Source organism: Rhineura floridana, chromosome 4 (genome assembly GCF_030035675.1).
Source record: "Rhineura floridana isolate rRhiFlo1 chromosome 4, rRhiFlo1.hap2, whole genome shotgun sequence".
Lineage (NCBI taxonomy): Eukaryota > Metazoa > Chordata > Lepidosauria > Squamata > Rhineuridae > Rhineura > Rhineura floridana.
Genome location: NC_084483.1, coordinates 211,597,929 through 211,625,415, shown reverse-complemented (window position 1 = coordinate 211,625,415; position 27,487 = coordinate 211,597,929). Strand labels below are relative to the sequence as shown.

Below are 27,487 nucleotides of genomic sequence, written 5' to 3'. Positions count from 1 at the left end.
CTGCTTTCTTAGTGCCATGCATAATTTTATTCATTTCTAGCATGTCACCTCTGACTCTTTTTTTCTAAACCACGTATGTATGTACTGCCTTCAAGTCGATTCCGACTTATGGCGACCCTATGAGTAGGGTTTTCATGAGGCTCAGAGGCAGTGACTGGCCCAAGGTCACCCAGTGAGCTTCATGGCTGTGTAGGGATTTGAACCCTGGTCTCCCAGGTCGTAGTCCAACACCTGGTTTTCTGCACCTTTTCCAACTTTACAGTCTTTTTTGAGGTGAGGTGACCAGAACTGTACACAGTATTCCAAATGTGGTCACACCATAGATTTGGATAGTGGCATTATATTGGAAGTTTTATATTGAATTCCTTTCCTAATGATCCCTAACATGGAATTTGCCTCTCTCACAGCTGGGCTGACATCATCAAGCTATCCACTGTGTCCCCCATGGTCTCGTTCCTGGTCAGTCACCAGCCTTGTTTCCACCGCTTCCTCCTAGTTGGCCCGGAGGTGCTGGCTTCTTGCTCTCCAGCCCCGCGGCCATGAGCCACTGGAGATTGCTTCTAAGATGTGTGTCAGGCTGGTTGACCCGCCCCCTCCCAACTGACTTCTTGGCCCCTGCCATTGACTGTGTGGCAAAAGAGACTTCTTCCTCCTGATGTGGCTCTTGAACCCTTGACCTAGGAACCGATGGCCCAATGCGAAGCCACCAGACAGGACCCGAGTGCGGCAGCAGCGCTCTCCCCGGTCTCAGTTCCCAGCAGCTGACATTCGGAGGCGCTGCCTGGACTGCGGAGGCACAGCGTAGCCGCCAGGGCTACCACTGAGGCCCTCCACCTCCTCCATGAGCCGCCTAATCCTCTTTCACAGGCATCCACGTTGGTGGCCCTTCCTGCCTCTTGTTGGAGAAGATCCATCGTTTTAACGATGCGCCGCTGGGTGAAGGAGAACTCCCTTTCGTCCCTCCCGAATCTCCCAGCGTTCAGCGCTGCTGGGCGGCCCCCGAGTTCGAGGGTTACTGGGGCTATTATTTCAGGGCATAAAAAAGGGGGCGGGACGACGGAGGGTCCCGCTGATCGGCCCCTTCCGCGTGCTTGCGGGTTTAAGAGCTTTTGTTTATCTCCGGCTCTCCATCGGCGCGGCGGGCAGTGCCGCGGTTCGCAGGGTCGGCCGCTGTTAAGCCATTTTCGCCTGAGGCAGAGGATTCCGCCAGCGCAGCGGCTGGGCCCGGCGTGGGGCAAGAGTCTGCGTGCCGCTCTTCCCTTTTTGTCTCTCTGCGGTCGCTTGTACCATAGAGGTGCGGAGAACGTTCTCTTGATCGGAAGTTGAAGTCGTGTGCCTCTCTAGCCATCTGTGGGAAAGAGCGGCGGGAATGACGTTACCGGAGGACTGCAAGTATGCGGGACCGGGGCGGCGGCGGCGGCTCCTTGGTGAGGCTGGTGGGCCCCTCGCCTGTAACCTAGGCAACCGGGGGAGGGGGCAGCAGGTCCTTCCCCTTCCCTCACAGCAAGGGGAATCCCGCGGAAGGACGGAGGGAGCGGCCCGTCGAGGCTGGCTGAGGGTCGCCTACTGCCCCCCTCCCTCCCTCTCACCCCCACCCGGCCTTTTCCTTCCTTCCAGGGTCCCCGGCCGGAGTCGCGGCGGCGGCGGCGGCGCAGTGCGGGCGTCGAGAGCCAGGAGCTTCCAAGGGGTCAGTCGCGGGCGGCTTCGGGAGGGCGGAGGATGGAGGCCTAACAGCGCGTGCCCTCACGCGCACACCGCCCGCCAGACCCCCGGGCACGGCGACGCAGCTGCGGGCGAAGCTCAGCCGAGTGCCTCCCCGACCTTGCTGCTGGGGGCGGTGTCAGCCTGCGCACTGGGCTTCCTTCCGCCCTTTTGGCTGGCCAGCCCTCATCATCCTTGGCCTCTCTTCTCAGCAGGCGACTCCGTTTCCAAGTCGAAGCACAGACAGGAACATGAGGATGAGGAAGATTGCAAGGCGCTTCCCAGAAAGAAGCAGAAAGTCCCTGGTGAGCACCATACTGATCCTGATTCCTTTCTCTGGGCCCCTTTCTGTTAGGAAGGGGGCTGGAGACTCCGTGCCCATCTCAATTCTTTCTGATGGAAGGGGGTTGCCCACACTTGTTACTCTATACTCCCTGTTTTGAACTGCCCTGTTCCCAAATGGCTGTAGCCCTTCACAAATGAGTCTTCTTCATCTTTTGGTGGGTAATCCCATGTGGGAATGGCCCCTACCCTTGGCCTTGATCTCTCTGTGAAGTTGCTGGTGGGGTGTTCGGTCCTGTAGTGAAGTGGTTGTGGTCCCAGCTGCAGGGGCAAGCTCTCACCGCTGTTTGTCTTTGTGTCAGGGAAACCGCAGCACATGGGGATACAGCATCATCTCAAACCCAAATACGTCCATAGAAAAAGGGATCCACCAGCATATGCAGCAGGTAAAATATGGCCCGCATCTTAGGTCCTTGGTGAGGACAGAAGCCTGGGCTTCTTGGTGTCACCAAAAATCCAGAGCTGCTATCATCTTCTGGGCCGGGCCATGCATTACAAACTGGGCACCAGCTTTTCTCTCTGTGTACAACCAGGAAAGGAGCATCACTGTAGAAGCATCATGCTGAAGGGCTCCTTGAGGTGTGTAACAGGGTGGAGGTCTGGGAGCGTACACAAAAGTAGTAAGTGCTGTTAACTGCCACTTGTGGAGTGTTGCAAAAGGATTTCTCCAGGAGGAGAGGGAAAAGCCCTGTTTTTGGGATGCATACGCATAACAAGAACTCCTTCCTAGAACAACCAAACCCATCTCTTCTGGATCATCCCAGAGTGCAGGACATGGAATAAATCAGCTCAAGTTACAGGAAGCTAGTCTTCAGCTGAACATCAGGAAAACTTCCCAAATGTTAGAGCAGTGCAGCAGTGTAACTGATGACCTGGGGAGGTGGTGGGCTCTCCAGTAATGGATATGCTCAAGAGGCAGCTGGACAGCCACCTGTTGGGGATGCTTTAAGTTAGATTCCTGCACTGAGCAGGGGGTTGGACCTGATGGCCTTATAGGCCCCTTCCAACTCTACTGTTATATGATTCTATAAACATAAAAAGAAAAGCCTGCAGCTGTATCAGGCCAAAGGCCCATCTAATCTACATAGGGCTGCCTTTGAAGACGGTTGGGAAACTGCAGCTTGTGCAAAATGAAGCGGCCAGATTGGTAACAGGGACCAGACAGTCCGAACATATAAAACCGATTCTGGCCTGCTTGCATTGGCTGCCTGTATGTTTCCGAGCTCAATTCAAGGTGCTGGTTTTGACCTATACAGCCTTCCATGGCTTGGGACCACAATACCTGATGGAACGCCTCTCCCAATACGAACCCACCCGTACACTATATTCAAGATCAAAGGCCCTCCTCCAGGTGCCTACTCCAAGGGAAGCTTGGAGGGTGGCAACAAGGGAGAGGGCCTTCTCAGTGGTGGCTGTGACGCCCTTCCCTGGCTCTCCCTGTCAGGTTCCTACCTGCGCGTGGCTACTGCCTGTCACTAGGCACCACCAGGGACTCCACCAGTCCGGACTGTCCTTTTTTATTGTTTCTCTCCCCGCTCTAGCACAGATCTCAACAGATTCCCCTGCTAGGCAACCACCAGTCACGTCCTAATACTAGTATTCCCAGAGACTCTGAATACTGGTATTGTTATTCTCTTCACCGCTGCCACCATTTGTTACAGTTTCCCTTCAGCCTTGGTCATTACCTTACCCTCCCTTCTGGTCTGTGAAACCCCAGCCAAGGATCAGGCCTTTGGTAAACCAAATTAAGTATTTATTAAAGATAACAAAGCTAACAAGATTAACAAGATTTCTTCTTAAGGCACATAAGCATATGGTTTTACTCAATACTAATCCGAACTCCACCCCCCTCCTTCTCCACGCTCTCCTGACAAACCACTCTCTCAAACCCACCAAACAACCTCCTCTTTCTCTTCTCCCCCCAGATTCCACTCTCACTCTTCCTTTTATACGTTCAGCCATTTTAAACACTCAGCCAATCATCTAGCATTCTACTGCCCATTCACTCCCCCTCCTCTTTCACTCCACTTACCATATATCTTCTAAACAACCAACACTTACCATATATACATTAATATAGGAACATCACAGTGGCCCCCAAATTATGGAATGATCTCCTTGTAGAGGTGCACCTGGTGCCAACACTGTTATCTTTTCGGCACCAGGTCAAGACTTTCCTCTTCTCCCAGGCATTTTAGCATGTGTTTTAAATTGTTTTTATATTGTTTTAAATTTTAAAATTGTGTTTTAAATTGTTTTTAAAATATGTGTTTTAAATTGTATATTTGTTTTAATGTTTTTGATTGCTGTAAACCGCTCAGAGAGCTTCGGCTATGGGGCGGTATACAAGTGCAATCAATCAATCAATAATCAGACATCCTGTTTCCATAGTGGCCAGCCAGATGCCCCACTTGGAAGCCCACAAGCACGGCATGAGGGCCCTCCATCTAATAAACCTTAGCGATGGGTATTTAAAGGCATGCTGCCTCTAATCCTGTAGGTAAATATTTAGCAATCATTATCATTTATATGGTGCCATCAGATGCACGCAGCACTGTACATAAAATAAAACAATAAAAAGAAGTCTCTGCTCTAAAAGGCATGCAATCTAAATAAAATGAAATGAGGGCAACAGAAGAAGAGAGCGAACAAATAGAGGGCAAGTGAGGACTTCAAATCTAATACTCTAGGTATCCAAGTTATAGAAAATAAAGAAACCTACACTGAAGTTCTAAAAGCTTTGGGAAAAGGAAAGGTTTTAACTAAGACTTAAAGGCTGGAATTGAGGGAGCAGTTTGCAAGTGAGACAATTCCAGGAAAACAGAGCAGCGGGAGAAAATGGACCAAGTTGAGCTGAAGAGCAAAGAACCCTGGGATGGATAAGAAGCACGGAGTTTGAGGAGCGGAGAGCCCGAGCAGTCCCAGTTAGTAGCGATGGATGGTCTTATCCTCCATGGATTTGTCCAATCTCCTTTTAAAGCTCTCAAAGCTCCAAGTTGGTAGTCACCCCACCCCCAAATCTTTTCGAAGTGAATTTCATATATGCGTGAAGAAGTACTTTTGTCTGTTCTCAGTCGTCCGTCATTCAGCTTTGCTGCGTTGCCATATTGTGAAAGAAGGAAGAAATCTCCCTCATAATGGAGGTGCACCAACCTTCTGATAATTTGAGCTGAACCTTTCCTAATGCTGTTGCAATGCTTAAAGGGGAGGGCCAGGCAGGACCCACCATGACAGTACACTAATATGTTAAATCTTCATCACCTTGCTATCTGGCAGGCAGCCCAGAAGAACAATGGTACTTGGAAATCCTGGACAGAGGCCGTGTTACTTGCCCAACCTGCAGAGCCGTAGTGAGGAAGACTGTGGAGGGACTGAAGAAGCACATGGCAAACTGCCAGCAGGTGAGGAGATGAAGCACCAGCTCCCCTTTCTCTTGAGCCCCAGAGGAGCTTCCCCCCCCAGACCATGGCGTAGCAGTGTCCCAATGTTACTTATCTGTTAGATTTATATCCCACCCTTCCTCCCAGAAGGACCCCAGGGTGGCAAACAAAAGCACTAAAATCACTTTAAAACATCATTAAAATAGACTTTTAAATATATTAAAACAAAACTTTCTTAAAAAATATTAAAACAAAACATATTTAAAAACATTTTTTAAAAAAGCTTTAAAAATATTAAAAAGCAATTCCAACATAGATGCAAACTGGGATAAGGTCTCTACTTAAAAGGCCTGCTACATCAGATCAAGCCAGGCCCGCCTAGTCCAGGAACCTGCTGTCTTCCACACTGGCCAGCCAGGTGCTTCTGGAAAGCCCGCAGCAAGGCAGTTCTCCCCTCCTGTTTGCCCCACCCGGCCACCAGCAGCCGCTGTTCAGAGACATTCGCCATTTGAACACAAAGATTCCAGTTAACTCTGATGGCTGTTACCAGGTGAACACCCCTGTGTTCTCTGCAAATTTGTCTAATTGCAATTTAAAGCCATCAACTCATCCTGTGGTAGTGAGTTACACAAATGTTGTGTTGTGAAGGATTATCAATACTTGGGCACAGTCATTAACCAAAATGGAGACAATAAGAAATCAGAAGAAGGCTAGGACTGGGGAGGGCAGCTACGAGAGAACTAGAAAAACTAGAAAAAAATTATCACTGAACACTCAAGTCAGGATAAGAACATAAGAAGAGCCTGCTGGATCAGGCCAGTGGCCCATCTAGTCCAGCATCCTGTTCTCACAGTGGCCAACCAGGTGCCTGGGGGAAGCCCGCAAGCAGGACCCGAGTGCAAGAACACTCTCCCCTCCTGAGGCTTCCGGCAACTGGTTTTCAGAAGCATGCTGCCTCTGACTAGGGTGGCACAGCACAGCCATCACGACTAGTAGCCATTGATAGCCCTGTCCTCCATGAATTGGTCTAATCTTCTTTTAAAGCCGTCCAAGCTGGTGGCCATTACTGCATCTTGTGGGAGCAAATTCCATAGTTTAACTATGCGCTGAGTAAAGAAGTACTTCCTTTTGTCTGTCCTGATCATTCAGACCATGGTATTCCCAATCTCTATGGATGTGAAAGTTGGACAGTGAAAAAAGCGGGTAAGAGAAAAATCAACTCATTTCAAATGTGGTGTTGTAGGAGAGCTTTGCTCATACCATGGACTGCGAAAAAGACAAATAATTGGATGTTGGATCAAAGTAAACCAGAACTATCACTAGAAGCTAAAATGATGAAACTGAGGTTATACTTTGGATACATCATGAAGACATGAGTCGCTAGAAAAGACAATAATGCTGGGAAAACAGCAGGGAGTAGAAAAAGAGGAAGGCCAAACAAGAGATGGATTGATTCCATAAAGGAAGCCGCAGACCTGAACTTACAAGATCTGAACAGGGTGGTTCATGACAGATGCTCTTGGAGGTTGTTGATTCATAGGGTCGCCATAAGTCGAAATCGACTTGAAGGCACATAACAGCAACATGGTGCAACAACTCTTGGAATACTGTGTACAGTTCTGGTCGCTGCACCTCAAAATTTACTTTAGAGCAGGAAAGGGTGCAGAAAAGAGTGACCAAAATCACAAAGGGGAATGGAGCAGCTTCCCTCATGAGGAAAGGTTACATTTGGGGCTACATAGTTTAGAAAAAAAAAGTTGAAGAGAGTGGACATGATAGAAGTGAATAAAAAGTTGTGCATGGTGTGGGAAAAAACAAGAGAAGTTTTCCTGAACCCCATCAGGGCAGAAGTCAGGGACGAGGGTGGGTGTTATACAATGAAACTGGTGGGCAGCAATTTCAGCACAGACAAAAGAACACAACATTTATGGTACAACATTTATGGAACTCACTACCACAAGATGAGTTGATGGCTATAAATTGCATTCAAATTATATTGACAAACTGGAAAAAGAGGAGGGCAATAAATAAGGGGCCATACGTCTTATGAGGAGCAAAAGCCAAAGGAGTTGGGTACGTTTATCCTTTAGAAGATTAAAAGGCAAGAGGGGTATAGCCATCCTCAAATAGTTGAAGGGCTCTGTGATGTTCCTGCTTATATTGTAAATATGGTAAGTGCTGGTTATATAGAAGATATATGGTAAGTGGAGTGAAAGAGGAGGGGGAGTACATGAGCAGTAGAATGCTGAATGATTGGCTGAGCGTTTGAGTGGCTGGGAGTATAAATGGAAGAATGACAGTTGAATCTGGTGGAGGTGGAGGTTTGGTGGTGAATTGTGGTGGTGTTTGGAGGTTGGTGGTGTTGAGTGTGAGTCGGAGTTCTGAGGCAATTAGTAAGAAGTCAGGTACATAACAGAATATAGATGAAACTATACACTTGTGAAACATTCCTTAAGTAATCTTGTTATTTCTAATTCTTAATAAATATTTCTTGGTTAAATAAAAGCCTGATTCCTTCAGCTGGGATACACATACCAGGGGTAATAGCAAAGTAACCAAGGCTGAACAGTTTGTATCAAATGGTGGCAGCAGCGGAGGAAAAGATATTGTATCTAGTACCACATAGAAACCCAGGGCTGTAAGCTTCAGTGCAAGAGGCTGCAGGGGGGGTTGGGAATTACCTATACCCATAGACACAAGGTATCGAGATAGCCTGGCAGAGACTAAGGTACAGTCTAAAGGTTATAAGAGATACAGAGTGTGTGGTAGTAAGGCCTAGCAGGGGGATCTTCTGAGAACTGTGCTAGAGCTGTAAAGGGTAAGAAGAAAATCTGACGCTCCTGTCTGCTGGTAGCCACAAGTGAGAGCTTCACAGGTGGTGCCGGGGAAGGACGTCACAGGCTCCTACATAGATAATGAAATAAATTTATATTATCTTTCTTCAGGGTGGGGGACACAACTCAGTGGGCTCAAATTATGAGAAAAAGGATTTACACTAAACATTAGAAAGATCTTCCTGATGCTCTGTGTGTGTATTGGGGAGTTGGACTATATGACCTGCGAGGTCCCTTCTAACTCTTGGGGGTTTTGTGATTCTACTGATCCTGTCCCAGCAATGTCAGTTTAACCGTCCTGGTCCTAATAATGTTTTTTTAGCTTACCGGGGACAGATGTAAGGCTAATGGTCCTTGTAATATGGATCTGTTTTTAAATATTGGTGTTAAAGTTGGTCACCTTCCAGTTGTCTTGTAGGGAAGCTAATTTTAATGGCAAGTTGCATATTTTTGTTATAAACTCAGCAATTTAACATTTGAGTTCTGTTTTCTGCATGTGCAGCCTAGCAAGTGAATTCTGCCAGCATCCCTTCTCTCGCTACTTCTCTCTGCTCCTCCTCTTCCTTCCCCCCCAGCCCAAGTTATCTCAGCATCTCCTTTCGAGCACTGCTATGGTGCTCCTGGGATGGATGTAAGGGCTCATTGAGGCAGTTTAGTGTGCCAGCACCTACCCTGTGGAACTCCCTCCCTTTGAATATTAGGCAGGCACCATCTCTGCTATCTTTTCGGCGACTTTTAAAGACTTTTCTTTAGGGTTAGGGTTAGGGTTGAGATCTATCCCACTCTGTGTCTGTGTCAGAATTGCTTAATATGTTTTTTAATAATGTTTTTAACCCTTTTTTAAAAGTTTTTTAAAAGTTTTTAACGCTGTTTTGTCTTAAAGTATTTTAAGATTTGTTTTTATGATGTCTTAAAGTGTTTTTAGTGCCTTGTTTGCCACCCTGGGCTCCTGCTGGAAGGGCGGGATACAAATTAAACAAATAATAATATGTGCATGTCAGCATGACAGAGGGGAGCGTGAGGAGACGCAGTTACTTGGGGGTCATCAGGCAGAAGAATGCAGTAGCAAGTGCTACAAATGTGAGAGGTTCCAGAGCGGTCTCAGATGACTGCTGATGTGTACAATGCCTTGCTGTGTTCCTAGGAGATGTTCACATGTCACCACTGTGGGAAACAGCTACGGTCTCTTGCAGGAATGAAGTACCACACCATGGCAGACCACAACAGCCTGGTAAAGTAGATGCTGTGCACCTGCAGATATCCAAGACAGATGTTTCTGTCACTGGACATCTGGAAGCCTGGCCTGTCTGTCAGTCCACCCTGTATCCCTCAGCAGCCTGCCGCATTGTTGTAGCAAATGGCACCTGATGTTTTGTTCAGAGACCTCTGGGGCGCCTCTTGCATGACCTCAGCTGCATTGACCCCAGATAACCCTGCACTGAAAAAAAGAAGGCTGCCAATACTGGAGCAGCCCCGTTGAGAAATGGAAAGAGGGCCCAGGCAGGTCTTCCTGAAATATAGAACTTGCTGCTTCCCTGCTGCTGACGTTTCTGTGTTAAAGAACAGCTTCTGCTTGGCCTTCTGGCGAGTGGCAGACTCCTGGGGCTGTGCCTTGTGAACTTGTTCCTCTTGAGCCTGTCACCTGCAGGTGGTCAGCCTTTCCTTTCCCTGCTTTTATGCAGCCGTTTGGGAAGGAGGTGAGCCAGCAGGGTGAGCAGAGCGAGAGAGGCCACTTGCGGAGGGTGCTGAAGCGGATGGGGAAGCTCAAGTGCACAAGGCAGGTGAGCTGCTGCCGCCGCTCCCTCCTCCTGATCCTCTGGCGCCTTGAAGCCCAAGAAGGCCCTTTGACTTGCCCTGGAAGAGTCTCCTGGGCCAGGCTTCCCTTGGTGGGTGTGTGGCTGTCTGTCCACCTTTGGGCCCATCTTCCAGCCACTGGGCAGGGAGGGACATAGCAACCCTTCGCCAGGCAGGGGTTGGGTGGGTCAGCTTTCACCATTCTTCCTTGGGAGATCTGTGCTGCTCTCTGCCTGCCTCCCCAGGGCTGTGGAGGCAGCTTCACCAGCATCATGGGGTACCTGTACCACACACAGAAGTGTGGGAAGGCAGCTGGTGAGCTGGAGGAGATGGCTCTGAAGTGCCACCACTGCGGCAAAGCATACCAGTCCAAGGCGGGCCTCGCTTACCACTTGAAGTCTGAACACGGCCCGGTGAGTTGTTGCTGTGTCCGCTGAGACTAGGGGTGGGGCAGGCAAGGATTGAGGAGTGTGCGAGCCCCCCCCCCAAGTGCACACACACCGTGTACCACAAGAGCCTCAGGTCCTCGCTGTGGAGGAGGCATTTGCCACTGAGTGACAAGCAGGTGCAAAGGGCAGGAGGAGCAATGCTCTGCTTTGCCAGGGACTCTCCACACCTCTGTTCCTTGTTCACTCTTACAGGTGGCCTTGGGGCCATGGCCACCCAAATACAGTTGTTTCTGTCCATGCAGGGTCCTTGGTACTCCCTTCCTGGACTAGCAGTGGCAGGCAGTGGCCCGAGTCTCTCTCTGTTGGCCCTTCTTGTCAGGTGCTGCTCTTTTGTGAAGATGGCCAGCCAACCCACAGGAAGGAGGCAAACGCAGAGCCAAGCAGTGGAGGCCGCCGCGTTCAGAGGAAGTCTGCCAAGGTGGCTGCCTACTACCTGCACGAGCTGGCCAACGAGGAACTGGTCAAGGAGTGGCCCAAGAGGAAGGTCTTGCAGGATCTCGTTCCCGATGACCGGAAGGTGTGTTGATAGAGTGATGGTTTGTTCAGAAACCCTCTTAGGGCTATAACTGTGAACAAGGAAAACAGAGTTGTAGCTGCGAGAGAGCACCACGTGATGACTGAGTGGTTGGCTGCATTACAACTCTGGGGCACCTGTCTGGTCAAGAAGCTGAGGACATAGGAACCAAACTCTGCCTTGCTACCACCTCCTTCCTCTGGGCCTGTGGCTCCCCATGGCGCTCTGGGAGCAGCTGCCTTTCCAGCCCCTTCCAGAGCAAAGAACCTGCCATTCGATATCGGGGCAGGGGGCTTGTAGCTCCTTTTTCCAGGCCCTGCTGCCATCCTCCATTCAAGACCCTGCACCTTCAAAATAATCTATTCTGGATACACAGTTGGTTATGTACAAAGTTCCATTCATTTGCTGCCTTCTCACACCTGGTGTGCTGTTGAGGCAGGCAGAATCTATAGCTTTGTCATAGAGTCATAGAATTGTAGAGTTGGAAGAGGCCTAAGGCCATCGAGTCCAAACCACTGCTCAATGCAGAAATCCAACTTAAAGCATACCCAACAGGTGGCTGTCCAGCTGTCTGTTGAATGCCTCCAGTGAGGGAGAGCCCACCACTTCCCTAGGTAATGAAGCCTAACCAGTGCCAAATAGAGGGAAACTAGTACTGCACACACTAGTTCTGTTAATGCAACCTGAAATAGCATTTGCATTTTTTGCAGCAGCATCACACTGTTGGCTAATATTCAGCTTGTGATCAACAACAATTCCAAGTTCCTTCTTGCATGTAGTATTGTTGAGCCAAGTATCCCCCATCTTATAACTGCATTTGGTTTCTTTTACAGAGGTGTAGAACTTTGCACTTATCCCTGTTAAATTTTATTATGTTGCTTTCAGCCCAATGTTCCAGCCTATCAAGATGACTTTGAATTTTGTTTCTGTCTTCCAGGATATTAGTTATCCCCTCTCCCTACCATTGAAAGGTACCATTGATAAGCATTCTTTGAGTACAATTCTGTATCCAACTGTGGATCTACCTGATAGTTGTTCCATCCAGCCCACATTTAGCTGGCTTGCTAAACAGAATATCATGGGGCACTTAGTCAAAAGCTTTGCTGAAGTCGAGATATATGATGTCCACAGCATTCCCACAGTCTGCCAGGGAGGTTACCCTATCAAAAAACGAGATAAGATTGGTCTGGCAGGATTTGCTCTTCACAAATCCATGTTGGCTTCTAGTAACCACTGCATTGTTTTCAAGGTGCTTACAGACTGACTGCTTTATAATCTGCTCCAGAATTTCTCCAGCAATTGATGTCAAACTGACTGGTCTGTAGTTGCCCTTTTTGAAGATACGGACAGTATTAGCCCTCCAGTCATCCTGCACTTCATGCATCCTCCATGATTTCACAAAGATAACAGACAGCCATTCCAAGAGTTCTTCAGCCAATTCCTTCATTATTCTAGGACAGTGGTTCCCAATCTTTATGAGTACGGGAAAACCTCTGTAACCTCAAAAAGTTTTGTGACCCCCACATGTTATTTGTTGCTTCTTCTGCTACTCTGGCCTTCGCCACAACTTTAACGCAGGTGGAGAAACAGGCAGAAGAGAGAAATCTGCATGGCAGGAAATTAAACCCCAATAAACATGTAATAAAACACACAGTTCAAGCAGGCCTATAGGCAAAATCAAAATAGGAGCAAACGTGGGTGCCAGGGGTGGGGGCAGGCGAGTGCGAGTGGGCAGCGGCAGAAATACAAGAGAGATGGAAGTGATACGAAGGGAGGGGCAGGGCTAGAGGGAGGAAAGGCATGTCACGTTATGTGGTGGGAGAGGTTCAGTGGGTCAAAAGAAGGCAGCAAGTAAGAGGCAGGAGCTGCTGGAAGAGCAAAGAGGAGCAGCCACGTGGGAGGGAGGGCTCTTGGGGCATGAGGGCGGGGAGGGAGGGTTGGAGTAAAGTGGGCCGTGTGTCCATTCTAGGTGCTTCGTTTCTCAGTGACCTCTGGTGGCAGGGAGACCTCAAAACAAGTGCACATGGTCTCACTCCTCTTCTTTCTCTCGCTCCCCCTCCGGTACCCCTACACCAAAGGGAGGGTGTCCCATGGGAGGGAGGAGAGGGAAGCAGACAGCGAGTGCGAGGGTGGCATCCTCATCCACTGCCTCTTTCTCTCCCTCTCTTTCTGAGGCAAAGGTGAGCTGTGACCTCCCATTTTTTTCTGCCCCCCATCATCACCCCTTCCCCTTAGTCTGGTACTGGCCTGTGTGGGGCTACAGGAAAATGCACGGGAGGGGAGAGTGTGCTGCCGCTGCTGTGTGCCTCTTTCTGTGTTGTTCACACTGCAGGAGTCTGGTGGGTTACGGGAAGGGGTTGCAAGAGGGCCAGTGGACCCCCCTGCACACACACACGCCGCTCAGTACCTGTTTGCCACCATGTCTGCGCTCTCCTTCTGCTATTGCTGCCGCCGCCACAAGTCTGTGCTGCATGCAAAAGCTGGGACTACCCTTCTCCATAAGGGGTTAAGGAGCTGGGAGCTCCAGCAGGACAGTCAGCAGCTGGTCTCCTTGAGGGCAGGGTGAGGAGCCAGGAATGGAAGCCGCTCACACTTGCTCAGTTTGTTCAGCCGTCCTGAAGACATTTTTAAAATAATAATTCCTTTCTTGGCTCTTTGTGGGCCCCCCAGGATGACTTCCCAGCCCCTCTGGGGGTCATGGACCCCAGGTTGGGAATCACTGCTCTAGGATGTAGATCATCAGGTCCTGCAGATTTGAAGTTGTGCAGAGTAATTAGGTGTTCCTTGACCATTTGTCTACCAGTCTAAAGCTGCAATCATGCCCCTTCAATCTATACTTGGATTCCTGCACTAAGCAGGGCATTGGACTCAGTGGCCTTACAGGCCCCTTCCAACTCTACTATTCTATGATTCACGTTTGCCAGAAGGGTCTTAGATCTCTTTTTGGGAGAAGACTGAGCCAAAGTAGGAATTGAGCACTTCTGCCTTTTCTTTGTCATCTGTTATCATTTTGCCATCCTCATTGAATAGCTGAACCACCATTTCTTTTCTCTGTCTTTTTACACATGTATCTGAAGAAAGCTTTTTTGTTGCTTTTAGCATCTCTCACTAACCTCAGCTCATTCTCTGCTTTAGCCTTCCTGACGCCATCCCTGCAATTCTGTGCTACCTGTCTGTAATCTTCCTTTGTGGCCTGACCTTCCTTCCACTTTCCTTTTTGTTTTCAGGTCATCTCCAAGCTTTCTGTGAAGCCACATTGGCTTCTTCTGCTGTCTTTCCCCTTTTTTCCTTGATGGAATTGTTTGCAATTGAGCCTTTAGAATTTCCTTTTTTTAGAAACTCCCACCCATCTTGGGGTCATTTGCCATGGGACCTTACTTATCATTGTTCTATTAAAATCAGCTTTCCTGAAGTCTATGATGCACATATGACTACTCACAGCTTTTGCTTCCTTCAAAATCAAGAACTTAAGTATAACATGGTCACATTCCCCCAGAGTTCCAATAACCGCCACTTCATCCACTAAGGATGCAATCCAGTACATGTCTACTCAGAAGTAAGCTCCATTGGGTTAAATAGGACTTACTCCCAGATAAGTGTGTCTTGGATTGCAGCCTGTCATACAGTATCTGTTGGTTAGAATCAAGTCAAGGACATCTGATCCTCTAGTTCCTTCCTCCACGTACTGTAGGAGAAAGTTAACAGCAACAGAATTCAGGAATTGCTTGCAGGGGCTGTTTGGCAGAGTCCCCCACTAGTGCTGCATCACACGCTCTTGCAACACTTGCCATTTGTTTTTCAAAAGTTTCATCCTCGTCTTCTCCTTGACTGGGTGGTCGGTAGTAGATTCCAACCACCAAGTTCCTTTTAAATCTTGCCCCTTTTATTTTAATCCAGATGCTCTCGATGGAGCTACCAATCTCATCCTAGATAGACTTGATGGCCTTATATGCCCCTTCCAACTCTATGATTCTATGATCCTCCTGTATTTCTGTATATAATATATTTTTGTATGTATTTCTATATATTCTTATATTCTGTATATATTACATTCTATATATATATATTTACATATGGCGTGACTCTGCCTCCCTTTCTATTCCTTCTGTTCTTTTTGAACAAGTTATATCCTTCAATTGCTGTATTCCACTCATGGGAGTCATCTCACCAAGTTTCAGTTAACACCTATCAAGTCGTATTTACCCTACTGTGTTAAGAGTTCAAGTTCGTCCTGTTTGTTCCCCATACTCTGAGCGTTTGGTCTTCAGTGTACAGTAGGGCCACACTCATATGTCAGGTTATGTTCCAGGCCCCTGCTGTAGTGCAGGGAGTTCCAGCCACCATGCTCCACATGACAGCGATTAGCTGTAGCGCAGGGAGCTCCAGCCAACGCGCTCCACCTGACAGCAATCAGCTGATCGTGCGCTACAGCTGATTGCTGTCCAGGTGGAGCGCGGTGGCTGCAGCTCCCCGTGGTACAGCTGATCACCCCGCTGGCACCACCTTATTAGCGGAACGCCAAAAAACGGGGCCCTACTGTACAGACATTGAAGTGTGTGACTTACAGTCTGGCTTCCTCCATACATTTTTATGAATATTATTGGGGCCTAATTAGAGCATCAAGGTCAGGCTGCAAATACTCCAGGACTGGGGATTGGGCCCACTTGGGTGTGGCTGTGAACACTTAAATGGCCAAATTATGCCAGCAGTTGGAGGCCTTTTCCACAGAATTGGCACTGCTCACTATTTGTTCTTCTCCCCCACCCGAAACTCATGCACGGGGACTAGTCGCACATGCCCCAACCAGGGTATTGGTTCCTATCCCTGTGGGCTCTTCAGAATGTCTCCAGAAAAGCAGTCACCCACGCCCATGGCCAGAACAATATTTTCCATCCTGCCTGCTGGAAGCATTCCTGTTGCTTGGCTTGGATGGATTCCTAAGTCCTCGCAGATGCTGCTTGGCTCTTGGGTAGCTGCACATTACTCCTGGAAGCTTCCCTTGCCAACTGCACTCTTGCCCCTGTCATTCGTGTCTTGGTAGCTTCTAGTTTTCTTAGAACCACAGAGTTGGAGAGGAATTCAAAGGACATGTAGTCTGACCCCCTGGCACGATAGAAAATCCACTGCCAAGGCATCTGATAGTGGCCATCCAGATCTGCTTAAAAACTTCAAGTAAACAGGAACAAGGTCTTTGGCAGTGGTGAGGCCCACTCTGTGGAACTCCTTGCCTGAGGAGATCTGCGAGGTTCACTTATAGTTTTCAGGGAAATTGTTCAAGGCCTTTGGTGACAGGCTGATCTTTTTGTTGATATGGGATTGATATTTTAGTGCTTAATAGTAACACTAGGCAAAATCCCAAATGGCAAAATGGAGTTGGTGAAGTCTAATGAAATACAAATATTCTGTCCCAGAACAATTTCTGTGTGTTTGGAATGACCTATCTTTGCTTGGCCACGTCTGGGTGGAGATGGGCTGCCTCGGGCTATGAGTCTCTGCTCCCTAGAGGAAGTGGGGAGCTTTGTGTGGACAGTCTTTGGGTTTTGCATCTTCCTGAGTGCACGCTGCACGTGGCAGTGATGGGGAGGGGCTGCTTCTGAAGAGGGGGGACATTGCACATGGTTGGCAGCAGCAGATGCTGCAGTTACCGGGACTCATTCTGGCTTCTGGTTGTGCTTTCTCCTCCTCTCAGCTGAAGTACACTCGACCAGGGCTGCCTACCATTCGCCAGGAGGTCCTGTGCAAGTGGAGGTCAGACATAAAGCTGTACCGACGTGTCCACTGCCCAAACCAGGTAACCATGGATGGCTGGGCTTGGGCAGGGGAAGGGATCTGGCCTGCAGTCTGCTTTCAGGGACCTCCGCAGCTGATGGAGGCTCTCCTGATTGGATTGCAACCAGCCTGGGCTCCTTTTGGGAGGAAGGGCAGGATAGAAGAAGAAGTTAGGAAGGGCCACAGAGCTGCTTTCTTCTGCTCACAAACATGTTCGAGGGGAAGGGAAGGCTAGTCATGGAGGTGGCAGCTGCTGCTGCTGCATGATCCTCCTTAGAAGTCTCTCCCGTTTCCTCTTCCCACAGAATAATTTTGGTGCCTGTCAGTGTCACCTTTGCATTGCAATTACTCTGAAGGCACAGACAGGGAACCCCTTTCTGAGGGACCCTTGCAGGCCATGCTGTTGCTGCTGCCAGAAGCCTCTGGCTTCCTCCTGCGGCTTCCAGACTGCTTGGCCTCCCTTCGCCTCAGGTGTGCTCCGGGGTTAAGGGCACTGACTTCCCCTCTGCTGCTTCTCTCTCTCTTTCCACTGCAGGGCTGTGAGTGTGTCTACAGCAGCATCTCGGGCCTCAAGTCCCACCTGGGCAGCTGCACGTGGGTAAGTGCCCCCCTTCTTGCATTAAGGGCTGCAGGAGGGCCTCCCGCCATTGCTAAGCAGCCCTGAAGAGGAAGGTGGGCTGGATTCACCCCTTGCCAGTGTCACTGACCTTTCCAGCAGATCCCTCCCTCCACAGGACCACCCAATCAAAATGGCCCCTGCTTGAAAACTGGCTCCTGGGGCAGGGCTCAAGGAGGGGGTCTGTTAAGCTGCCTCCTCCTTTCTTTGTTCAGCTGCTCACTGCTGGACATTGTATGCAATACTCCTCCCCCACCACCACTGCAGGGTGAGTTTGTCGCTGGGAAATACCGGTGCCTGCTGTGCGAGAAGGAGTTTGCGTCTGAAAGTGGCGTCAAGTACCACATTAACAGCGTGCATGCGGAGGTGAGGAGCGGGACTGGGCTGGGGTACCTCTGCCTCCCTCCCTCCTTCCCATGGTGTGGCTGAGCTGCTGCTGCTCCTCCCCCCCCCCAGGACTGGTTTGATGTCAACTCAGCCACCACCCAGAGCTTTGGAAAGCTGCTGAAGCTGCAGCCGAAGGATGAAGACCAGAAGAGGCGGCAGCCCAAGAAGCCCCTGTCAGACGGGAGCCGCAAGAGGAGGCAGAGGGCAGGGGCCTCTCCCAAGAAGGCCTCACCCAGGCTGGGAGCAGCAGAGTGCCTCAAGGCTGGCTGCCCTCAGCTGGCAAGCGGGGGGAGTGAGGAGGACCCGGGCCCTCCCCCTCTGAAACTCGCCCACCGAAGGGGGAGGAAATGGCTGCTGCAACAGAGCGCATCCTGTCTCTAGGGAGCCTATAGTGACGGGAAGCAAGTTCCTGCCGGCCCTCTCCCTTGCCCCCGGTCTCTGAGCCACTCCTGGCTCCATTCCTTGTGCATAAAAAAAAGGGGGTAAACCCTGAATGCCTAAGGAGGGAGTTTCAGTGTATTTATTGTATAAATTCTTTGAAGAAATAGCTTATAGTATAAAATGCCCAACGCGTTTCAGCCCATCAAGGGCTTTCATCAGGGGCTGCAATCCAACAGAAAAACATCATCAGGACAGACATATATTACATAGATTGTAACTATTGAAATCCTTTACATGATATTATTAAAACTCATATTTTACAAAAAATGTTTTTCTTTTTAAGAAATACCCATTCAACTCACCCACATATCCAAAGAAATGAAAGTGTGGATATATAAATATATATATATAAAAAATATATCAAAACCCACATAGTACATATAATTCTTTAAAAATCATAGCAGAGTTACTCACATGATAGTTGCTAAAAACTCTATATGCACCGGAGGTGCAAAAGTACAATACTGCAGCAATCAAGTAAATTCTCTAGTGGTTTTTACAGGCAGGAGGGAACATATATATGGCCTTATACTCAACTGATACCACCAATCACAAAAAGCAGGAAGATAATTGATTTGACCTTTAGATGTAAAATTAAGTGCGCCTGGAAGAGACTTTTATGTAAGGGTGGAAAAAATATATTCTTACAAAAAACTAATGTAAGCCAGAAAAAACTGTTATAACAGAGGAAGAAACGAGTAATCTTCGTTCAGTCTACTGGGTGTCACTGTCTTAAGTCTTAAAATCCAACCTATTTCTTTTTTATTAAGAGAATTTGAACCTGATCCTTGTATCTTCTGCAGAACCCAGAACTTCAGCCCCATACTAGCATATTGGGAATATTGGAGACAGTGTGACACTAGAGGTGCTCCTTTCTGTTATTCCTAATATTGCTCAAATGTTCTCCTATGCGCACCTTTACCTTCCTAGACGTCTGACCTACGTATAATTTCAAGCACCCGCACTGCACTACATAAATCACTTGAGCAGTGTTGCAATTGGAAAAATGATATAACGTATACACTTGGGAAAAGCGCACAGAGCACAGCAGGGCTGAGGAAGCATGTGTAGAACTGTTACATTAGTCTGTTCTATGGCCTCCTGCCCTCCTCAGATGGCTCTGTACTCTCCCTGCAGGCGGTGACCACTGGAAGTTTCTTCAGTGGCAGCTACTCCACAGCTTGGGTAAAAGTGACTCCAGGCATGTCTCCCTAACCTTGCAAAGGCCTCTCCTCTCCCACCTCCCCCCCAACTGCGTGGTGCTTGTGGATGGGTGGAAAGAAGACGGTGCATTTTCTCCCCCGGTGGCTCTTCTTGCCTTCAGTTCTGTTGTAGGATGTGGGAGAGGCGGGTGAACTTGCCATAAGAGTAAATGCAACCTGATGGCTCTTCGTACAGAGCAGGGAGAAGGCTAGACTTAATGAAGGTGTGGTTATTCACTTGGTCTCTCAGGGCAAAGCTGTGCCCCATCCCACCCCACACAGCTGCTCCAGGAGGATAAGTTGATCAAGGGTATCAAAGGCTGGTATAATACAGGGACAGGCTCTCCCTACTTTTCTCTAGATGCACCTCATCATAAAGGTGGCCTCAGTGCCAAAATGCTCAAACTCTGGATGGGAATAGATCCAGAAAAATCTCAAAATGCTGGAGCTAGTCCCTGACCACCCACTCAAGAACCTTGCCCGAGAAACAGGACATCAGCAACCATTCTGTAGATGTGCAGATCTTCTGTGTCCTTGGATGATTTTTTTTTTTTGAGTGGTCTTCCCACTCCTTCTTTGAGGCAGCCCAGGACCACTCCCTCACAATCAAGCTTTAATCACCTCCCTGGTCCAACCAGGTGTCTCCTCCCTGCCTGATTTTACCAGCCAGGAGGGCCAAGAATGCAAGTGATTGTCCACACCTGTCCAAGTGTCCACATCCTCAATCCATACTACTATGGACACCCCTTGAGATTGACCTGCTACAACAATGGAGTCAAAGTCCTGGTAGATGCAAGTAATTTTATTCTGAAAATGCCTTGCCCTGAGAGCCACCAAGGGTTCCTCAGCCTCCTTTGGGCTGGTACGTAAAAGGCCCTCACACATCCCGGTAAAACTCTGCTGGACAGCGTGAAGGTCAAAACAACTCCTCTTCTACACCTTCACCGCCACTGAGTAGGCTCAATAATAACCATGTATGATTGTGCTTGATTGTATCTCTGAAACTTCCTTCCACTTGCATTCTAGCCATCTCCAAATTTGCTTCATTGCCCTTAGGTCCAGGATACACCCTGGAACCACCCATAGGAAGCTGCCTTATACTGAATCAGACCATTGGTCCATCAAACTCAGTACTGTCCACACTGACTGGCAGTAAGTGCATGCAAGGCAGATACTCTACCACTGAGTGACAGCCCTTCCCCGCCCAGACTCTGCACAGTGGGAAAGGGCACTGAGGAGTGATTGTGACAACGCCAAGGTCATTTCTGCATTCCACAGATCAACCAGGGGTTTAGCAGGAGTACCAGTATGGTCAACCAGAAGATCACCCAGAACGATCCTAATAGAGCCTTTGCTTCTGCAGAGGACAATGGCTGTTGTAAATCTAAATTTCAACAGGACGTGATCAACCATGACCAAGAAATAGTCGTAGGATGCTCCATCTTCACATCACCCTTTTCCTGCCCATCAAAAAGTGGCCCAAAGCTACAATGGGACAGCTCCATGTCTGTCATGGCAGCTAATGAAGGCCCAATGTGCCACAGATGCAATGGCCTTGGTCTTGGAGGCCTAATAGCCAGGAGGGGGTGAGGCTCATCACCATCCCCAAGACCTCTGTCAGCTCAGGCAGAGAGACTGCAGTACCAGCAGAATCCCTAATCCCTCTGCTTTGCCCCAACATCAGGAACAAACTCTCTAGCCTGCACCCAATTGAACAGGAACTGGAGAGTGCAGGATCAAATTCCTGTAAACTGCCAGCTGTTCCAGGAGCTTGCTCACTCCCACATGGGACTGGAGGACTAAACTCCCCTCCAAAACAGGGCTCAGCAGGCTGTCTTGCAAGGATGCTGACAGGGTCCTGAGTCTGCAGGAAAAATTGCACAACAGCAATCCACAGCGGGTTCATGGATGGTACAAACACCTCAATTGCTCTGCAGAGTGTCCCTGCTATCCTGCCTGCTGGTCCAGGAGCTGACTCAGTCCCAAGTCAGGCCCAGCAGCTGAAAGCCTCCCCTGGAAATAGGGGGCCAGGTGGCCCAGTTAATATCCGGGGGCTGGATGAGTGAGAGAAATCTGTTCTTCAGTGAGCCCCGTTACAAAACCAGATGCCAAATCTGGCCCTATATCCACTCAGACATCCCTGTGACAGGGCCTCATATGGCCAGGCCAAAGTGTTGCATGTCTTGGGATTCGGATACTTGAAGGGGCATCTTCGTCCATTCACGCCCTGCTCCTGCCTTAAGATCTCGTGCTGCTAGTGGAGCCTCTTCTCCAGGCAGCTTCCTTGCCAAGGCTACATCATTCAGCTGCCGGGAAGAAGGATGGTTCAGCAGGGGCAACCAGGTTGTGGGGTGTCCTGGTGCCTATGTTGCAATCTTGTCACCAACAGGGGAAAACGCTTTTATTTACCCAGGCATTATTATCAGGTACAAATCCTAGTCTGCTTTTAAGGATTTTATCTGCTGCTCTATCATTGTGAACTTGTATTTGTTATCATTTATTGAACTTATATCCCAACCTTCCTCCTGAAGGACCCCAGGGCAGCAAACAAAACAGTTTAACAATAGAAAGAAAAGCATTCTAAAAACAATTGCAGTTAAAATTACAGTTAAAAGCATTATTCCATCCAGTGACCTCTGGGTTGCCCAGAACAGTCTCCTTCTGCCATCAAATGCCTGGGTAAACAGGAATGTTGTCAGATTTCTCCTAACAGTCGATAGTGAGGGAGACAGATGCACCTCACTAGAGAGGCATTCCACAACAGGTAGCCACCACTGAAAAACCCCTGCCATGAGTTTCTGCCAACTGGGCAACACTTGGTGGCAGCAACAAGGCCTCCTCACCTACCGATCATAGGTTCTGATATGGTTAATACTGGGGAATGGGTCCCAAGCCATTTAGGGCATTGTATTCTAAGACCAGCACCTTGATTCCAGCCTGGTAGCTCACTGGTAGCTAGTACAGTACTTTCAGGACTGGTGATACATGGTTGTACAACTCCCTGAAATCCAGCCAGGATAAAGAGCAACATCATCTGCACAGGAGAGGCAGCAAAGGAAAGCTCACCTCTGCCCACAAGTCCTGTGAAGCCTGCAGCTGGGTGCAGCGCTGACCTCACAATGTGTTCGTGTAGCAACAGGATAAACAGAACTGCAGAAGGTGTTGCTTGGCCCCGGCTGGATTGCTTGGGAGAGCAGGTGCCTCGCACAGGAGAGTCCTGCTGGCCTGGCGCTGTGTGAGAACAAGCCTTCCTGAGAGACAGAAGGGACCTGTCCCCATGACAGCCACACATGGGCCTCCTGACCCCTCTGCAGCTCAGCTGGGCTAAGCAAGAAAGGTGTTGCCTCTTAGCTTTCCTGCACCGTCAGCACCCTCTATGCGCCTATCTGCAGGGCAGGTGTATGGCACTGGCTGGTCTTGAATAAGGACACAGAGGGCCCCTGTGGCCTTTGCGCCCCTCCCCCAAGGGCAGGGGGTGAGATGCAGTCCTGTGGTTCTGCACAGGAGGCTTGTCCTGAGGAGTGGCAGGCCACAGAATCAGCTAACTTCTTCCCACCGCCTCTGTGCCGGGGCAGCGGGGCAGTGGTGGAGTCTCCGCTTCTGGACCCTCTGCTGCTCAGCCCAGATGCAAAAGAGCAGCTGAACACTCACATCCAAAGGAAGCACCTGCAGCTTCGGTGGGGCTTGCCACACCTCGTCCGAAGCTCGCTGGAGAGGTCTGTGCCAGCCCTCCCTGGGTTCATGGTATGCACGGCTCTGCTGGAGGCCACCGACCACCAAAGACCCCTTTTCAAGGCAGAAAGACGGCAGCACCTGGAACATCACCTGAGGGAGAAAATGGTGCATCACAAGTGGGGCCTCCCCAGAAGGGTCAGGAAGTCTCTCTGCTGGCCACTCCCTCCTCCTCCTCCTCCTGCGCCATCCATTGCCACCCAGGCAGGCCAGCGGCAGGGAACAGCCTCTTCCCCAAGCAACTCCCCAGAGCGACACAGCACAGCTGCAGCACCGACCTACCCTGCCAGGGCAATCGCAGCAGAAGGCGTCCGATGCTTGCAAAGGGCAAGTCCTGACACAGAACTGGCAGGGGAGCCTTTGTTGCTGGACTCAGAGTCCTCTCTCCTTCCTTTGCCTGGGGAGCAGCAGGAAGCTCTTCTGGGGCCTGACAAGGAGGATCTGTGTGAAGATGTCTCCTGGAACAGCCTCGCTTCCTTGGACCTCTTCTGTCTCCGCTCCCCTCCAGCCGCAGCCCGCTCTACCCACCTAGATGGAGTTCAGAGCATGCCTGGAGAGGCACGGGGCAGTCTCCAGAGCGGGGAGAGGCAACAGCTAAAGTGGCGCATGCCATGGCTGCTTCAAGAATGCCCTTCTTCAGAGAAGCTCCCCCTTACACAGGCTGCCACCCATTTGAAGATGACGCCTGGTGAGGGCCTCAGGAGCCCCCTCCAAGTGGCGACAAGGGCTTCCCCCCAGACTCTCTGTAACTTCACAAATCTCCAAGGACAACTGCCACAGGGCAGCAGATGTGATGCCTCCAGGTTCAGTTTTGCCCCAGTGGAAATGAGAAGCACTAGAGCTCCTGAGAGACCCTCTATAGCGATCCCCCTGCAAGGAAAGGTAGATGTCGAACCGGATAGCTCTCAAGGCCTTCCGCAGGCCAAGGGCTTGGAAATGCAGCCAAAGCATGAAAGGCTGGCAGGTTTTGAAAAGAAGGCTCCTCCCGCTCCTCAGGAAACGGCCCCAGACCTGGCTTCCCTTGCAGGTGGGAGAGAATTGCCATCCGTGCACCAAGAGAGCATCAACACATCAGACTGGTCTTGCTGGACACTCCCTGTCCTCCTCTGCCAAGAGGCCAGTTTGAAGCCCATTCCTATGAGCCTCCTGAGGAAAGCCCACCAGGGGCCCAGCCCAGCTGGGACAGTGCAAAAGGCAACTCTCCAGATGGAGGAGAGCAACCAAGCTTCTCTGCAAGTAGCTGGCACTTCTACAACCTGTTCAGGATGCAAAACATTTCTTGCAAGCGACAAAAAAAGGTGCTTTGAATTTCACCTGCATGAAAAACTGCTGCATCAGCGGTGGGGGGTACCCAGGAGGGTGAAGGAGTCTGTGGCCAGGTCTGCACTGTTGCAAGCCACATTGAAGTGATGGCTCTCTCTCTCGGGGCCTGCCTCAGGTTATGCTACAGAGCTGCACAAGCCCGGCTGGGGCACAGAACGTTGGCCGCCAGGACCCTCTCCTCAGCTCACAATGCTTGGCTGCTGCAAGGAGAGGCCTGGATTTCAGCCCCACCCCAGAGACCTAGAAGTGAGGTGGGGAGCCCAAGCTGTAGTGAGGCGAGTCCCCTTTTGTGGCTGGCCTGGCTGGGAGACTGAAGTGCAAGGGTGTCCCACTCCTCACATTGGCCTTGACATGGTCCAACACTCAGCACTTTGGAAGAGTCCCAAAGCAAGGCAGTTTGTGCTAGAGAACAGATATTTTGAATAGAAAATAAACACGTCGTTTCAGTCACAGAGGGTGTCAGTGTGTCCATATCACAGCTTTTTACTTTAAAATGGGGGCCACCCTGCTGCACCTCCCCCAATCATGGGTTGTGTGTTTTTTAAAGAGGGAACTAGGACTGCATTGAGTTCTGGGTTAGGGTTAGAGCATATCAACTCATTATGAGCTGTACTTCTAGCTTTCAGAAAATGTATAGATGATATGCATTATCAGGGCATAAAATAAAATAAGGATATTTCCTTCTGCTCCTGCCAAACAGGCAGCCCACAGAGGTGGTTTAATTCCCCACACCCCTTCAGAACTGTCTGGAGGGCTGAGTGGGTTCTCTTCATGATGTTTTTGAATTGGCCTACCTTTCCCTGGCTTCTGCCTTCAGGGTTGTGAGGCCCCTTTACCCAGAGGTTGTCAGCTGGAACAAAGGGGGCTTATCAAGATTTGGGGGGGGATTGGGGATGCCTAAGCTTAGGTGCTTAGGTCAAGGCGTGGGGCAGTGGATACGTGTAGTGTACTCCCTGGAGAAAGGTTATAAATCATGTCAGATGGTGGTCATCCAAAGACCTAGTGTGTTCCCTCTATGTGGAAGGGTCACACAAAGTGACTCCCTTAAACCTAGTCAACCTTCGGGTTGGCTATGTCTGTTTCCTGCTCCCTCAGAAACATAAGGGGTGAAATATCTGGGGGGAAATCTTATGTATTTCAGGTTTGTTCCTGTGGAAACATTAGATTTTCCTCCTCAGAACAGACAGGGACATGAGTAATCTGGGCTGAGACATTTAGAGAGCTGATTCTCCCTCTTAAAGGCCTGAAAAGGTAGGCCCAGGAAGCGTTGCCTTAACAACAACAGAAGAGCCCGTTGGCTCCTCTAGGGGGCCACAATCGGAAAGCATAATTATAAATGGAAAGCCTCAAAGCCTTTCTGAGGCTTCAAAAGGTTATTATACCCCCTCCTCCCAGGAGAAGGCCCACAACCCTTACATGTGGTAGTATTTGCAAGAACAGTTGGCTTATCTGAATAGCCACAGTTTGGAATAAATTCAGATCATTACCTTATGAAGAGCCAGTGTGGTGTAGGATAGGGTGGTTACCAGCTGGACCAATATTATAGAACTTATTATTGAAGACCATTTCTGTCCGGCTTAAGATATGTATCTAGCAGTCTATTAGTGTACAACACAAAATTACAAAAAAAGCCGTACAAGCCATTAAAAATGCAGTAGAACATTGCCCCATGAAGTACGGATGGTCTCCTCTTTGGCTGTCATTTTTATTCTAGCAGGCTTTTGCCTTCTAAGTATCTGCTATTATACAATGTTGTGAATGTAAATTGTTGTACTCTGCCCTCATTAATGCAAAAGTAAAATGTTCTGATTCTGCTGTAGACTAAAAGGAGAAATCTACATATTGACAAATTGCAAATGTATTTTTTCCCACCCTTATTGGTCTTTAGGCAACAGCACCTGGATCTAGATCATTGCTGCGGAAAATGCATGTACCAAATGGCGTAGGAAACGTCAGCGCCCTCACATATGACTTCATTTTCCCTGATTTACATACCAGAGCAGAGCCTGGTTCTTGCCCTACAAAGCCACTTTATTTTTCAAATGATCATAGAATCATGTCTACTACACTGAATACTGCTGTTAGCTCCTTGATTTTAATTAATATCTTCTATGCAGTGATCAGATAAAAAAATAATCATGCATGTTCTTTTGCAAGTGTTTGGAACAAGAGTTGTCTGTAAACATATGACTTCAAAATGGGCTGGATGATATTGACAATAAGTATTGGCTATTTCATTGTACTGTATTATGCTGTACATGTTTCATAGAGAAAAAAGGAAGCTAATGTGTTGAGTATTTCCACAAAAATGCAACAGAACTTGTTTAGTCCAACTACTTTGATGTATAAACTTTCAAGAAGGTTGAGTCTACCACTGAGCTAAACAACATTCTCGTTTACCCACTGGCATCCTGTCAAAATGCATAAAGTCCTAATGAAGACACTAAATTAATCTTCTAAGGCTACAACCTTAAACACACTTACAAGGGAGTAAGCCCCATTAGACACTGTAGGCTTACTTCTGATCAGAAATGACTGGCCTCTAAATGTGGTACAATTACAGCAGGGTTCAACTGGACTTCTGGGTAAGTGTATATAGGACTGCAGCCTTCATATATTAAAAAGCAGGGATGGGAAACCAGTGATATAACTGGATGTCAAATCCTATTAGCCCCAGCTAGTATTGCCAGCAGTTAGGGATGGTGGGAGTTATAACATATAAATTCAGAGCACCCTAGCAAGGGAGCCTGCTCCACGAGCTAGAGGGAGCCCCAGCTGACGAAGCATCAAGGCCCCAGCTGACAAAGCATCAAGGCGAGTTAAGCAGCAGAGCGAAAAGAGGGTAAGTAGCTCCCATTTATTCCATTATTTAATTGAAGTAAAACAGCTCAGAGCAATAAGTAATAAGGGCAGCCCAAGGTCACCCTGAGCTAGGAGCCAAATCCTGAAAGAACCTATATCTTAGGAGACAGATCCTAGGAGAAGGAAGCCCAGAGAAAGCTA

The 27,487-nt window shown here is 49.1% G+C and overlaps 1 protein-coding gene across 6 annotated transcripts; it reads left to right on the top strand.

Moving 5' to 3' along the window:
• Nucleotides 1-722: 722 nt before the first annotated feature.
• Nucleotides 723-18,488, top strand: ZNF512 (zinc finger protein 512). Of its 6 annotated transcripts, none has more exons than XM_061626011.1 (13): nt 728-1,427; nt 1,618-1,687; nt 1,914-2,006; nt 2,346-2,429; nt 5,320-5,444; nt 9,402-9,488; nt 9,940-10,038; nt 10,348-10,464; nt 10,820-11,017; nt 16,704-16,805; nt 17,319-17,381; nt 17,667-17,765; nt 17,856-18,488. In XM_061626011.1, the coding sequence occupies exons 1-13, from the start codon at nt 1,395-1,397 to the stop codon at nt 18,165-18,167; spliced, it is 1,482 nt and encodes a 493-aa protein (XP_061481995.1). In that variant the 5' UTR covers nt 728-1,394; the 3' UTR covers nt 18,168-18,488. The 6 variants fall into 6 exon arrangements, with proteins under 6 accessions (XP_061481997.1, XP_061481996.1, XP_061481998.1 ...); XM_061626010.1 differs by having other exon boundaries at nt 733-1,427; nt 1,917-2,006; nt 10,297-10,464; XM_061626009.1 differs by having other exon boundaries at nt 733-1,427; nt 10,297-10,464.
• The last annotated feature ends 8,999 nt before the right edge of the window (nt 18,489-27,487 follow it).